Source organism: Orycteropus afer, unplaced genomic scaffold (assembly GCF_000298275.1).
Source record: "Orycteropus afer afer isolate SDZICR_OR568_19922 unplaced genomic scaffold, OryAfe1.0 scaffold00067, whole genome shotgun sequence".
In the NCBI taxonomy this organism is placed as follows: Eukaryota; Metazoa; Chordata; class Mammalia; order Tubulidentata; family Orycteropodidae; genus Orycteropus; species Orycteropus afer.
This window is the reverse complement of record NW_006921654.1, coordinates 9,973,696-9,988,780: the sequence shown is the minus strand read 5'-3', so window position 1 is coordinate 9,988,780 and position 15,085 is coordinate 9,973,696. Positions and strand designations below refer to the sequence as shown.

Below are 15,085 nucleotides of genomic sequence, written 5' to 3'. Positions count from 1 at the left end.
TGGTGTTGCTGATTTCTTTGTTTCATATAATTTTCTGTGCTGAGCTTGTTTTGTTTATGAATTGTGTTATCACTTACTTCATTGCTATTGTTTTAGTATTTGCTAAATATTTGTGCTGGTTCTCTTTTTTTATTTTGATATGAAAGTTTATCATTTTTCTTTGAGTTACCCTGTGATTTTTAATTTTCTTCCCTAGTTTAGAACAGTCTGTTCTATCTTGCAGTTGTCTTCATTTCCCTACCATTTAGAAGTTCTGTAATTACACAATTTTCCCCCTCTTTTTGGTTTTTAGTTGTCCTCATTTGTCATTGATGTTTCTGGTTCTCTGCTTACAATCTTGTAGGCTTATATACTTTGGATACTTCCATAACTGGATTTGTTTTTGGGTTATTTCATCATGTATGTTAATGGTCAGTTGCTGTTTGCTATTGTTGGTTCTCTGTGCAAAGGACTCCCTTTGGCATCTCTTGTAAGGTTGGTCTGGTTTTAACAAATTCCCTTAATTTCTGCTTATCTGGAAATGTCCTAATTTCACCATCATATTTGAGGGACAATTTTGCTGGGTATATAAATCTTGTTTGGAAATTTTTTTCTTTCAGGATTTTATATATACCATCCCATTGTCTTCTCACCTGCATGGTTTCTGTAGAGAAATCCAAGCTTAGTGTTATTGGTTGCCCCTCGTAGGTAACTTTTAGTTTTTCCTGTGCTGCTTTCAGGATTCTTTCTTTGTTTTTGGTTTTGGTGAGTTTGATGATGATATGGTCTTGGTGATTTTCTATCCTGTTTGGGGTTGTTGGACTTCTTGAATAGATGTATTCTCATCTTTTATCATACCAGGGAAATTCTCTTCCAAAAAATCTTTGACAATTTTCTGTGTGAGTTTATTTGTCTCTTCCTATTCTGGAATTCCGTTTACATGTAGGTTATTCCTTTTGATGGTATCCCACATGAGCTTTAGGCTTTCTTCATTTTATTTTGATCTTTTTTTCTGATTGATCCCTTGCAAAAGAAGTATTTAAGTATTTGCCTTCAATCTCACTAATTCTGGCTTCCATTGATTCAATTCTACTCCTTTGCCTATTCAATGTGTTATCTATTGCTGAAAATTTAGTATTAATCCTCTGGATTTCTATGTGTAGATTTTGTATCATTTCTAATTTTTCATTTAGTTTGTCATTTTATTCTTGTATTGTCTTTTGAAATTGTTCTAGGGTTTTCTCTGTGTTTTCCTCAATTTTGTCAGTGTTTTCTTTGATCTGTCTCTCAATCTGTTGAAGGTACCTAAATATAATTCTTTTGAATTCCTTATCAGAGAATTCCAATGCTGCTTCTTCTTCAGGGATGTGTTGTGGGTATGTATCCTAGTCCCTTGTTTCTCCTGCTTTATCTTGCTTCTTTGTGTGGACTGTGATGCTCTGTTGTCTCTGAGGCATTGTGACGTTTTTGTGCTTTTATTTAATTGGTGATTGTATGTTGGAGTGACTTGCCCATGTTTTTCATTTTCTTTGTTTGGATGTTATACATAAGCAGGGTACTGTGCTCCTCTACTCACTGGTTGGCAGCACTTATACAATCACTCTGGTAACTTAGTGCCTAATGCACTTGACTACTAACCAGAAGGCTGGTGGTTCAAACCCACCAGCCACTCCTCGGAAGGAAGGTTGGGCAATCTACTTCCGCAGTCATACCGCCTCGGAAACCCAAGGAGGGGTCGCTATGAGTTGGGTCCGACTCGACAGCACATAACAACAACAACAACAACATACACTCACTACCTGTCTCCTTTCCTGTTGTCAGCCTCCCATATGTCCCTGCCATCCTTGGCAAATAGAGCCTATTCTTAGGTCTATTTAAAGTGAGAATGCTGTCACTTTAAAATCCAAAATGGCTACTGCTTGTAAACATTCAAAATGGCTATACCCTCCAGACCGCCAAAAGTCCACAGCTCAGGTTGTCTCCCTCCATGCTGCTTCCCTTCCTAGTCACAGGCCACCAGTACAGTCAACCCTGCAGCCCTTGGTGACCAGAACTGATCTTTATGTCAATTCTCAGGTCTCAATACCACTTGGAAATATTAAGGCTATTGGTCGCATCAGAGTATGTGACAGCCCACAGCTCTATCCATCTCCACACTCACTGTTTTCATTCCGGTTTTTCTACTAGTTGGTGCCTAATACACTTCTGTATACTTCTTTTCAAAGCTCAGGACTCAAGCATTATCTTCTGTATCTCTGTCAATTAGTTTTTCTCTTATCTTTGTTGAAGAAGATCTGTGTAGCTTGTCTGCCTATTCTACCATCTTCCAGAATTTATTCTTGAAAACAATTTTTCAAAATTATTTGTGGTTTGAAGTGCTAGAACATGTGTGGACAGGTGAAATATTGAGCTTTAAAGAGAATAAAATGGAGAAGGAAATTTACACAAGTATATTTCTCTTAACAATATGTGGTTAGATTGAGCATGAAGTCCCCTAAACAATTTTTACACAGTCAGGTTGACTTTCCCCTTGAAAGAGACCAGGAATGAAAATTCAAAATAAGAGAGGAGAATGGAGTTTTAGCAAATGGAAATGTCCAGAGGATAGAACACGAGACTTGACCTCAACAGGCCAACTTGAGTATTAACTAGTCCATGTTCATCTGAACAGCATTCTAGGAGATTCCTAAATCTTATGACATGGAGTGGAAAACCCAACTCAGCAATTTCTACGTGTACAGTTCAGTGATATGGATTACATTCTTCAAGTTGTACCACCATTCTTTGTATCCTTTTCTAAAGCATTCCACTACCATTAACAAAAACAATGCTTCCTAAGCAAAAACTCCTCCTTTCCACCTTCCTCCCACATCTGATAGCCACAAATAATCTCTGGTTTCTATATATTTGCTTATTTCGCATAAATGAGATCATACAGTATTTGCCCTTCTGTGACTTGTTTCACTCAGCATGATGTTTTCAAGGTTCATCCATATTGTGGTTATGAATCAGGACTTCATTTCTCTTTATGGCAAGTTGTATTCCATTGTGTGTATATTCCACATTTTGTTTATCCATGCATCCATTGATATCCAATTTTTTGTTTTTAAGAATATATCACTTTCACTTATTTGTGAATTTCCCCAAATCTCCTTCTGTTACTGACTTGTAATTTCATTCCATTGTGACCAAACAACATTCTTAGTATGATTTCAATCTTTTTAAATTTATTGAGGTGTGTTTTATTGCCTAATATGTGATCTACCTTGGAGAAGGTTCCATGTACATTTAAAAAGAATGTGCACTCTGCTGTTATTAGGTAGAGTGTTTTATATACAGGCAATCTCAGGGTGACGAATGTTTGACGTATGGACAATTCCTATTTGCCCTTTAATGCAGGGCTTTGAACTGATTCTTTCATAGGCAACAAAGCAAAACAGGAATAGATGAGAATTTTATAATTTGGGTGATTTGTCATTTGTAAATGGAATGGGAAAAATTATAGGTAAAAGCCCTGGAATGCAAGGCTCAGAATAGACAGAGTGAGCCTTTTCAGGAGTTTGATGTGTGAGACTGGATTATTGGCAGGACTGTGGAGAGCTATATATATTCGAACCGGTGCAGCCAGCTGCCATCTTTGAGTGGGGCCCTGCCATCTTTGAGGCCTTGCTTTACTGTTATGTAACTATGCCTTGTCAAACAACTGAACCAACTCCTACTCACAATAAATTCTTCACAATCACTTTCACTTACTACACATGCAGCTCTTAAATCATTGAAAAAGCTTCCAGTGTTTTCTTGCACTAAACTCAGCTAAATGAGAACTGGATGCCCCTGGTCTGAGTGACCTACAGCTTCTTAAAGACACAGTTAGGAATGATATACTTTGTAACTCAGGGACTGCCATATGTCTCTTAGGTCTAGCTAGCTCATAATTTTGTCCAAATCATCTGTTTCCTTATTATCTCTTGCCTAGTTGTTCTTTCCATCACTGAAAATAAAATACTGAAGCTTTCAGCTGTTGCTGTTGAACCATCTATTTCTGCCTTCGGGTCTGTTTTTATTTCTGTATTTTCTTAAGTACATATATGATTATAGTTTTTATATCTTCTTGATGGATTGGCCCTTTCATTACTATAAAATCTTTTTTTTTCTAATAACAACTTTTCTCCTAAAGTCGATTCTGTCTGATATTTATAGTCATTGTACTTCTATTTTGCATGATGTATTTTTTCCATCATTTCACTTTCAACCTGTTTTGTGTTTCTTGTAGACAGCATATCATGGAATCATGTTGTTTTAATCCACTCTTTTAATCTGTGTCTTTAAACTGGACTGATAAGGAAAATGTTTAAGCCATTTACTTTGACCTCTTCCATCATGCTGTTTATTTTCTATATGCTTGTATCTTTTTTCTTCCTCTGTTCTTCTACTACTGATGTCTTTCATGTTGCATATTTTCTAGTGTAACGTTTTAATTCTCTTGCTATTTATTTTATTTTCCTGAGTAATTATTAGTTTATTAGTGGTTTGCCTTGGGATTACAAGTAACATGTATTACAAGTAACTTAATGACAATCTAGTTTGTGTTAATACCAACTTAATTTCAATGGTATACAAACACACTGCTTGTATATAGTGCCATTTGCTCTCTCTACTTTGTGCTGTTATTGTCATACAAACTGCGTCTTTATACACTTTACAGTCATCAACACAGATTTCCAATTATTGCTTTATTGTACTTTTAAATCAGATAGGAATCTGATTTAAAACATTATAAATATGCATTTATACTGTCATTTCTATTTCCCTATGTAGTTATCTTTACTTGTTCACCTTAGTCCTTTATGTGGAGTTTAGTTACTTACTGTCCAGTGCCCTTTCATTTCAGTCTAAAGGGCTCTCTGTATTATTCCTTGCAGGGTGGGTTTGCTAGTGATGAATTCTCACAGACTTTTGTTCATCTGGGAATGTCTTAATTTCTTCTTAATTTTGAAGGATACTTTCCTGGATACAGCATTCCTGGTTTACAGTCTTTTTCTTTCAGCATTTTAAATATTTCAACCCACTGCCTTCAGTTCTCCAGGGTTTCTGATGAGAAATAAGCAGCTGATCTTATTGATGATCACTTTCACATGATGAATTCTCTCCTCGCTTTCAAGATCCTCTCTCTCTCTTTGGCTTTCAACAGTTTCATTATGTTGTATCCATTCCTTGAGATGAAATGTGAGTTGTTGTGAAGGTGGGAGATGGGCTGAAGGTCACACAACATGAAAATGTACTCCCATCCTTCCCATACTATACACATCCCTAAAGGATATCAATCATGTGCCAGGATAAATACAATCCATATTCTTGAAGATTCTATGTTATTCGAATATTGGGAAAGCAACCTCATTTTTTCACTATTATAACAAACACAGATGAATTATGGAAGATAATACAATTGTCATATGAAAGATTAAGATAAATCTTTTAAAAAAATCTATGATTGTGGCAGGTTGCTTGGCCAAACCACAGAATCCTTGAGGTACATGCAGTCACTCCCTTCGGGTATTGGGGATACATAGGTGGAAGTGTTTGAGAAGAAATGGTAATCACCTTTGAGGTGATCTTAAGATTCAGAATTTTCAGTAAATATCATGAGATCAATAGCGCTTCCTAGGGTCCAAATGTGTCTGTCTCTTTTCTGTGTTACCTTCAAGCCCCTAGAGAGAGAGAAGCTGTAGACAGAGAGAGGACCTGCTAGCAGTAACCATAATAAGAGACCACCATGGTAATTAACAACCTGCTGCAGTAAGAATCCAAACAGAGTCAGAGCAATGCCTTCTGAAGATATGCCCTTTCTAAGTGCCAGGAATCAAAGTTATAGATATGCCCAATGGGTTAGTAACAGAGAACTTCTTTTCAAAATCTGAGGACAAACTCTGATATTAATGACTTTCAATTATCACAAGCAGCTGGAGAAGCCATAAAAAGACTTCTAGTACAAAAGCTTCCAGTGCCTAGCCTTGGTTGACTGACACTAAAAGTAGACTCTTTTGTAATGCCTGCAGGCATCATCGGTAAGAGCATTTAAAGAATTTCCTTAAAATGAAAATGAAAGCAAAGGTTTAGAGAAACTGTGATAACAACCAAAGTTTGGTCAAGAACATGCTTTTCTCCAGTAGTTACTCTAATAATTTATTTTCCCTAAACATCCTAAAACATAGAGAGCAATTAGAAAACAGCTTGAGGTTAAATCCTTACTTTATAAGGTTATATCTTACTGAAAAAATAGATCTTGAGGATAGCATTTGCATCCATATTACAACAATGAGTTACACATTTTCACTAGGGAAACACTGGTGGAAATTTAAAATACCCAAATTTATTGGTGTGCTTATGTTAACAAAAATAGTTAAAGGTATCCAGGATATGATCTAGTTTTGAATTTCAAGAAAGCAGTAGATAAAAAATGATAACTAGTTTCCACAACGGTTATAGATGTACCTTACCTAACGATCAGTTTCATAGGCTCAGGAGATCCATTGACATTGATCAGGAACTCCTCTTCAAAGTGCCCCAGGATGGCAGAACTGAAGGAGATCTGGATCACTTGGACGGTGTTTGGTTCAATGATGCCTTCTCTGGGGCTGAAAACAAAGCAGGCTCCCAAAGCTGTGGTTGGAGGCATCACGTTGAAGAGGGCATCGATGCTGCCTTTGTTGGATAGTATCGTCTATTTCAATAAAAAGGCAAGAATGGAAAGGCAGACAATAGACCTCTCTTTCCTCAACTGATGGATTTCATCTAATCATGTGGTTGTATTGTTTGACACCAGTCAACCCAGAGAAAGTTGCAGGAATCAGAACCAAAGAAAAGCTCTAGAGGAGAATCAACAGCCTGATGTCTTGAATAAGTCTGAAGACAGGAATCCCAAGGCAGAAAGTAATTTTGTATTTTCATTGTACTCTTCAGAATGGATAGATTGCATTCTTTATAGTCTTGTTATAAAGACTGATCATAATCACATCTACTGATGAAGAGCTTCAAAATACTTTTTAAAAAATATTCTCTATGACATAACTGGAGAAGGTTGGTATTTTTGTTACACACATAAAAAGGCTGAGGTTAGGTGGCATACTGAAAAATAAAAAGTCAGAAGGAACAGAGAAGTAAGAACTACCTAGCCTTATGCTTATAATGTAGTTTGAATAATGTGAAAGAGACTTCATTGCGGATTCCCTAGGGCAAGGGTTCTCTCTGCTGTGCTATCAGATTTCATCCAGTTGGGATATTTTCATCTCAACCTCTACTGGATAATTCTTTTGGGATGCTATAAGCAAGGAACTGTTTGCTATAGAAGAGTTTTACTCATGTATGCTAGTGTTCTGGAACCGTACTGTTGCCTATAATTGGTTATATATGAACTAGACTTTGTGTGTGAAGACCTCCTATCTGGCATTCAGAGTTCACATCTGGCCTCAGTCTCCTGCTCCTGACCCTGTGCTTCCGAAGACACCCCTACCCTGTGTCAGCGGTGTCTTTGCACCTGAACTGGTGAACAGCATGTTCTCTCAAAGTGCGTAGGACATAACCTACACTCGTCTGGACTCAAGGCACTGGGGGACAAAGAACACAGGAGACTGTGAAGACACACTGAGAAAGGGAGCAGGAAAAGTTGGGCATGTCAGGAACTTGAAGGTGAAAGGAGAACTTCCAGAAGGGGGCAGATGTGCACAGAGGTCAAGAAGAATCAGCTCTATGAAAAGGCTACAGACTTTTTACTTTTAATTAGAGGTCTTCTATGATTTTGAAGAATGGAGCAATTCTAATAGAGTGTGACTGCAGAAGCCAGAGTACAAATGCTTAGGCAGTGAGTACGGAAGGACTACTCCAGATCCCTCTTTGGGGAAGATTAGTGGTGAAAAGTGAGAAAGGGGTGGCAAAGCCATGAGAGGTATGACAGAGGAGTCTATTTATATTAAATGAGATGACATGTATTAGTGCCTGACTCAGTGGCTGAGCTAGAGTAAGCACGCGTGCAAGTTTGTTGTTGTTGCTGTTGTAAGAAAACAGGGCCAGGTCACCAAGGGGCTTGGGCAGAGGTGCAGGTGAATGGGCCCATGTGTTGAGGCTACCCCCCGAGAAGCAGGAAGAGGGAAACAAGGGCATCTATGAAGTAGAAAGGGTCAGGGTCCCTTGTAGAGGAAGACAACTACTTCAGCAAAGATAAGAGGGACATGTGTCCCAACAAATAGGCATGTAACAGATGCTTGATATTTTATTCATCTTTTTAATGTATATTTCCCATTGCTTTCTCTCTGTTTTAAGTTCACTAGTAGTAGGAATCATGCCTTATCCTTTTTTTTTTTTTTTTTCCTTTAAAAAGTTTCCAGACTGGAGACCTTTGCCCCAAATGGTATTCTAACAAAATTACTTTTTTTTCCTTTAAAAAAAAAACAAAAAAAAACTCTGAAGCCAAACTGCCTCAGTTTAAATCCCAGTTCTGCCACTGACTTACTAGCTGTGTAACCTCGTACAAGGCAGCACTGGTGGTACAGTGGTTAAGTGCTTGGTTTGAACCCACTGGTTGTTCTATGGGAGAAAGATGTGGCATTCTGCATCAGTAAAGAATACAACCTTGGAAAACCTACCAAAAAATCAAACCAAAGTCACTGCCATGGAGTTGATCCCGACTCATGGCAACTCCTTGGGTTTCTGAGGTGGTATCTCTATGGAAGGAGATTGCCCAGTCTTCCTTCCAAGGAGTGGCTGGTGGGTTTGAACCGCCAGCCTTCTGGTTAGCAGTCAAATGCCTTAGGCACTACACCACCAGAGCTCCTAGAAAACCTACAAGGCAGTTCTATTCTGTCCTATAGGGTTGTTACGAGTCAGGATCAACTGGATGGCAACATGTTTGGTTTGGGGGTTAAACCTGTACAGCTTATTTAGTTTCTCTTGTGCCCTAGTTTCCACATCCATGAAATGGGGTTACTTGTACTACTTCTCATGTAACTTAGAACAGTGCCTGGCAAACAGTGCTAATAAATGAGAGCACTGTGATTTATACCCCAGTGCAAAGCAGGATCAGTGTAAGGTTTACCTGTGGCTGAGAAGTGCTGACAGACAGAAGTGGCTCAGGACTCTGTTCCTTTCTGAGAAGACGCACAGCTCCTCTCATTTTGGGTTAACAACAACGTTTTACCCAGAATTTCTATAAGGTGTATCAGCTCCTTATTCTCATTAGTATGCATGACATTCTTCCCCCCGACAAAGGAACAGCTACTTACGTATAAAGACTCCAGAATACTGTTTGGGGCAAAGTTCTCCTGTCTGGATGACTGGTAATACCTTACCTTTGCAGCATAACTCCTCGAAGAGCAGAGTATTTATTTATTTAGCCTCCCCCCTCCCCGATTTTTTAAATTGCGGTTTGGATGAAAGTTTACAGAGCAAATTAGCTTTCCAATCAACAATTTATACTCATTTTGTTTCATAACATTAGGTGCACATCCCTTGATGTAGTAGCACTCTTCCTGCTGGAGAATATTTATAATAGAACTTCACCACTCGTCTGTGTTGCTTCTTAATTACACTGGGGAATAGTGTATACTCGTGGGGATTATGGCTTATTCCTTATGTATCTGCTAAGCTCAGCAATGACTAAGGGCAATAGCTGGTTATTCAAATTTGTCTCGAGTAGGTAATGTAATAAATTGAAAGAGAGCTGCAATGAGGCATCAGCATTAAATATGTAGAGAGTGCAAAACATCACCATAAGAAGCACCTTACCGTGTCCTTCTCTGCCCTGCACAGCTCTAGAACTGGCCAGGGCGATGCACGTCTCTGCCCTGCACAGCTCTAGAACTGGCCAGGGGATGCATCACCTCATTTCACACCTATCTGGCTGCGATGGTATGCTTTAGTTTAAAATCTGGGAGGGTGGGAAACGGTGGCACAAAGTACGCTTGTCAAATTTGTAAGAAATTATTACACTCAGGAAAACCCTATCCATTCTGGATCAGATAGAAAAATCCTGATGTGCTGTCCATAAGGTGCAGTGTGTAATGGAGAAGGGGAATTCTCACTGCGTAAATTACAGACAGAAATCAGTGTAATTAAAACTACTATATCTTTTTATCCCGCCTTTATCAAAGTGCAATACAGGACACTGCAGCACAGTAGCTGTGCACCTTCAGTATTAGGTCAGTCACGTGACTGAGTTCCTCATTCAAATGAGTATGATCATTATATCAGCAACTCTGTTTAACTTACACACCATCCCCTTAAGGCAAGAGTCACCCTAGTAAATGTGGAGATGAACGAAACCGTAACTAACTCACTGCCGTCGAGTCGGATCCAATTCATAGTAACCCCTCCTTGGGTTTCCTAGGCAGTATCACTATGGAAGTAGACTGCCCAACCTTCCGAGGAATGGCTGGTGGGTTTGAACCACCAGCCTTCTCGTTAGCGGTCAAATGCCCTAGGCACTATGCCACCAGAACTCCCGAAAGAAACCATAGGTAGCTCTCAACAACCCTGGACACTTAGCTCCCAGTGCCAGGTTAGGCTGTAGCTGAAAGCAGGGTTGGGTGCAGGCCAGCCTTGCCCCAGGTGAAGAGGTGGGATGCTGAGAGCCTAAAAGGCCAGCAAAGGGTCCTCTCTTTCAGGATAGCGTATAGAGCCCTAGTAACCCAGTGCTCCCCAACATTAACTAGCTGTGTTACCTTGCCAAGTTACTTAATGCCTGTGGCAGAGTCGGGTTTGCTGTTCACTGATCCCATTTCCCAGCCTTCCATGCAGTTAGGTATAGCTAATAGGATGTGAATGAAAGTGATACATGTCACCTCCAGTACCACCTCCTATAAAAAATCCCTCATGCTTTTATTATTACCTTTATAAGAATACAAAGTTTCAATGAGTATAGTGTGATATAGCATAACAAAGTGCCCTAGATACAAATTTAATGATGAGGTGATACTGAGGATCCTGAAGAACCCATAAGGACAGCACAGAAAACCATCTTCCTGCTTCATTGGATGAAGCAGGGAGCTCTCTTTCAGAAACCACGACTGGTTTTTGCAATGTGGATTGGAGAATACAGTGCATTCTGAGAAAATTCTCAAGTGTGAAACAGCTATCCTCATTAGGGTGTTCTGGAAAATGTAAAAGGTTCGTTATCCTCTGATCTGCAGAATTTGTTGTCAGTGAATGAGCACTAAACAGATGGGGAGACGTGTTTGTGGTTCTCCCCTTTGCAATATGCAATATGATGAGGATACGACCAATTAACTGGTGGCTTTGATGTTTTCTAGCTCTTAGCACGATTGGAGGAAGCTGCGAGGTCGGGAAAGGTTGCTCCCTCAACAAGGCCAGGAGAGAGGAGGAAGTGTCAGAGCAACGCAGGGTCTGAACAGAAGAGAGCTGGCATGAGGAAGGCCAAGGAAGGCAACGACACAGATTTTCTATAAAATGAAAACAAGCAAAAAGTAACACACAAAAAAGCAGAGTGTTGTTAAAGGTCTCAATTAATGGATTCTACTGCTTACCTCATAACAATGTACAGATCCAACGAAAACTTTCCCAATATCCAGCAACTCAAAGTTGAAATGAATCTTAGGTCCCATTCCTTCCCCTTTGATTCGGAGGGGCAGGCGGATCTCTCGGCCTAGAAAAACAATTCAGACTTTATTACCCAAAATGGCATCACTCCATAACTTATTAGCAACGCAAAAGATCGAGATTATCCTACCACTTCCCTGCACTGGACTCAAGGAACTGCAATTTCACCAATGCTAAAGATTTCTTGTATCTTCAGGATACAGGAATAATGTTAATTTCTTATCTTTAGACTGACATTTTAGTATGGGGGAGAAAAAAGTAAAATTTTTGTTAACCCAGTTCTTAACATTACTCTGAAATTTCTTATCAACTCAGTGCTGTTGAGTCAGATCCAACTCATAGCGACCCCTTCTTGGGTTTCTTAGGCAGTATCACTATGGAAGTAGATAGTCCAATCTCCCTTCCGAGGAGTGGCTGGTGGGTTTGAACCGCCAGCCTTTTGACTAGCAATTTCTCTCTATCAGAGAAGGACAGTCACTGATTTATGCTTCTCATACAATGAGAGCCACTGAGATGCACATCTCCAAGGGCACTGTTCACCTTGATCCTCCCCAGATTGCAGACGATCTGCTAAGGGATCTGAGTCTAGTGGTCCTATCCAACCTTTCCTTGCAGAGTTTCTTGCCTACAGAAGTAATGAAATCCACTTAACTGTCCTCATCACTCCACCTCCAAGAGGGACCCAGGACCAATAAAGAGCACATACTCTAAAGTACTGACTGATTGTGTTTTCTTTTCTCAAATGGGAATATCTTTGTCTGATAATACGTGATCCTAAAAAAATGATAGAGAATGTGAAAAAGTGTCTTACAGTCCTACCACCCAAAGCTAAACTACTGTTCACACTTAGTCGTATTTAACTCTTGTGACTGTAAATTGGAGCACATGCTGCATGTTACTCCATAAGCAGCTTTTTAGTTAACGATGCATCTGGAACATCTTTTCACATCACCACCTGAAGAGATCGCATCCTTCTTCACGATACACGGTTGACCACAGGGAGGTAAATATTCAACATTTTTTTTTTAATTGAGGAGAAATGCATTTAACATAAAATAAACCATTTTAAAGTGCACAATATAATGGCATTTAGCACGTTCACAATGTTATATACCCACCACCTCTAAAACATTTTCATCACCCCAAAGGAAACCTCACGCTCACTGCTCCCCATCCTTCACCTGGCAACAACCAACCTGCACACTGTCTCTATGGATTCACCTAATATAGATATTTCATGTAACTGGAATCATACAAGAGGTGATCTTTCTCTAGTTTCTTTCTTAACATAGTATTTTCAAGGTTCATCCATGTTGTAGCACACATCAGAACTTCACTTCTCTTTACGGTGTCACTGGGGCTGTTGTCACAGTGTGGTAATGCTTGGAGTCACCCCTCACATACCTCCTCCCATACCAGGCCCAACAGAATCCTTAGTAATGTTTACTAACAATTTTAATCATAGAATAATATGTGATATAGTTGTAAACTACTTAAAAGTAATATTTCTTAGATTATATGAATACTAACAACAAAATTGTTGTGTAAAATCTTTCTATATTGAATTACATTAGTTACAACATTATTAGTAACTGAACAGAAATTTTTAAAATTTTTCCCCTTCTTTTCCTTTAATCACTACACTTCATTCTCAAAAAAGTTATTGATAGAGATTCAAAAATACTAATTACCATAATACTATAGACAGAACACCAAAAAATTGGACAAAATCAGCAACTACAAAAAGACCGTCAGCAACAAAAGCAGTAGCACGTGCTTGTAGTGCATGCAAACAAAATCACGTGGTTGGAAGCGCCATTGTCACTGGGTAATAATGACAGCTCTGACTGGAGCACATTAGACGGTTCAAAAAGTAAATCAGCATAGAGTTTAAGCCTTGTAGGTACATTGATACCTGTAAGGAGGTACCAAAATTTTTCTGTTGTTATAACTAACTACAGGGATATTTTTATAAAAATTAGTAAATTTCTTCTAAAACACTGCACAAAAATTTTATAGACAGTCATTTTGGTATCATCCCCTGACAGTGTCACCCAGTGAGGTTCACAATCCCCCAGCATGCCACTGATGTACCTGTATTTGTTTGAGCACCAGCTTTCAAGTCTTTAGGGTATATAACTACAAGTGAAATTGTTGAGTCACCTAGTAATTCTATGTTTCACCGTTTGGGGAATGGTTAAACTGTGTTTACAGTGACTGAATCATTTTATAGTCCCACCAGGTATATGTTTTTTCCAGTAGTCCCTCCTTTTGGACATGTTGGAGATTTCCAACCTTTCACTTACAACAAACCTCCTTGAACACACATCCTGGAACATTTGTTCTGTATCTGCCTCAAGCACTGGGAAGATATCATTCTGTTCTTGTGTTCTACTGTTCCTGTTGAGAACTCACCCCACAGTCTTATTATTCATTTAGAGGAATATGTCTTTTCTTTTGACTGCTTTTAAGATTTTCTTTTTGCCTTTAGTTTTCAGCAATTTGACTACGATGCTCCCTGGTATGGTTGTATTTATTTAGCTTGGGATTTGTAGCACTTCTTCAATCTGTGGATTAATACTTTCATCAGTTTGGGAAACATTTCAGTCATTCTCTCTTCAAATATTGCTTCTGCTCCATTTTCTCACTTCTCTCCTTAGGAGACTCTGTCTGTGACTTTTTTTTTTTTTTTTTTGCCACATTCCATTTGACGCTCACGCTCTTTTCTCTTTTTTTTTTTTTTTTTTTGCCACATTCCATTTGACGCTCACGCTCTTTTCTCTATTTTTTCTCTACATTCTTCATTGTGGATATTTTCTTTTGATTTACCTGACTTTCAGTTGGCAAAATCTGTCTCTGGCTATACCTAACATGCTGTTAAAATCATCCACTGGGTTCTTACATTGTTAGAAAAGTTTTTGATTTCTAGAATTTCCATCACATTTTTTTTAATGTAATTCCTGAGCCTCTGGTGAAAGTCTTTATTTTTTTTAATACATTTTATTGAAATATAATTTATGTACAGTGAAATTGCTGGTGAAATTCTTAATCATGTCTTTTATGAAGAACATTTACAAAATCTGTCTCTGATAATTCTATTATCTGGCTGCCCCATGGGTTTGTTTTTATCATCTGTCTCGGTTTTTCCATCAGATTGTCTTATCTCCCCATTTGCCTTGTTATTTTTGATTGAGTGCTGACCAGTGAATAAAAAAAAAAAAAAAAAAAAAAAACTGTAGAGATAATTTGAATCCCTAAGAAGATGTTATCTCCCTCCAGCTTGTTTGGTGACTAGGGAGGATGGATGAGCAATCCCAGATCACCTTAATCTAACTTTTCTCAACCATGATTCTATGAGAAAATTAAGCCCTGGATAAAAATTATTTGAGTGATTCCTTCTCAATTCCCCCCAAGATTATAGAGCTGGTACCATTCTAGAGCTGGTAGCATAGTGCCTAAGGCACTTGACTGCTAACCAAAAGGCTGGCAGTTCAAACCC

At 38.7% G+C, this 15,085-nt stretch overlaps 1 protein-coding gene across 1 annotated transcript in view; it reads right to left on the bottom strand.

The window, feature by feature from the left end:
- HYDIN (HYDIN axonemal central pair apparatus protein) overlaps positions 1–15,085 on the bottom strand; it is a 333,125-nt gene that overhangs the window by 243,087 nt on the left and 74,953 nt on the right. The window contains exons 10-11 of the mRNA XM_042780857.1: positions 11,514–11,632; positions 6,477–6,700 (exon numbers count right to left, since the gene is read on the bottom strand). Of these exons, the coding sequence (XP_042636791.1) occupies positions 6,477–6,700; positions 11,514–11,632 (343 nt within the window). The remainder of the gene's footprint in view (positions 1–6,476; positions 6,701–11,513; positions 11,633–15,085) is intronic.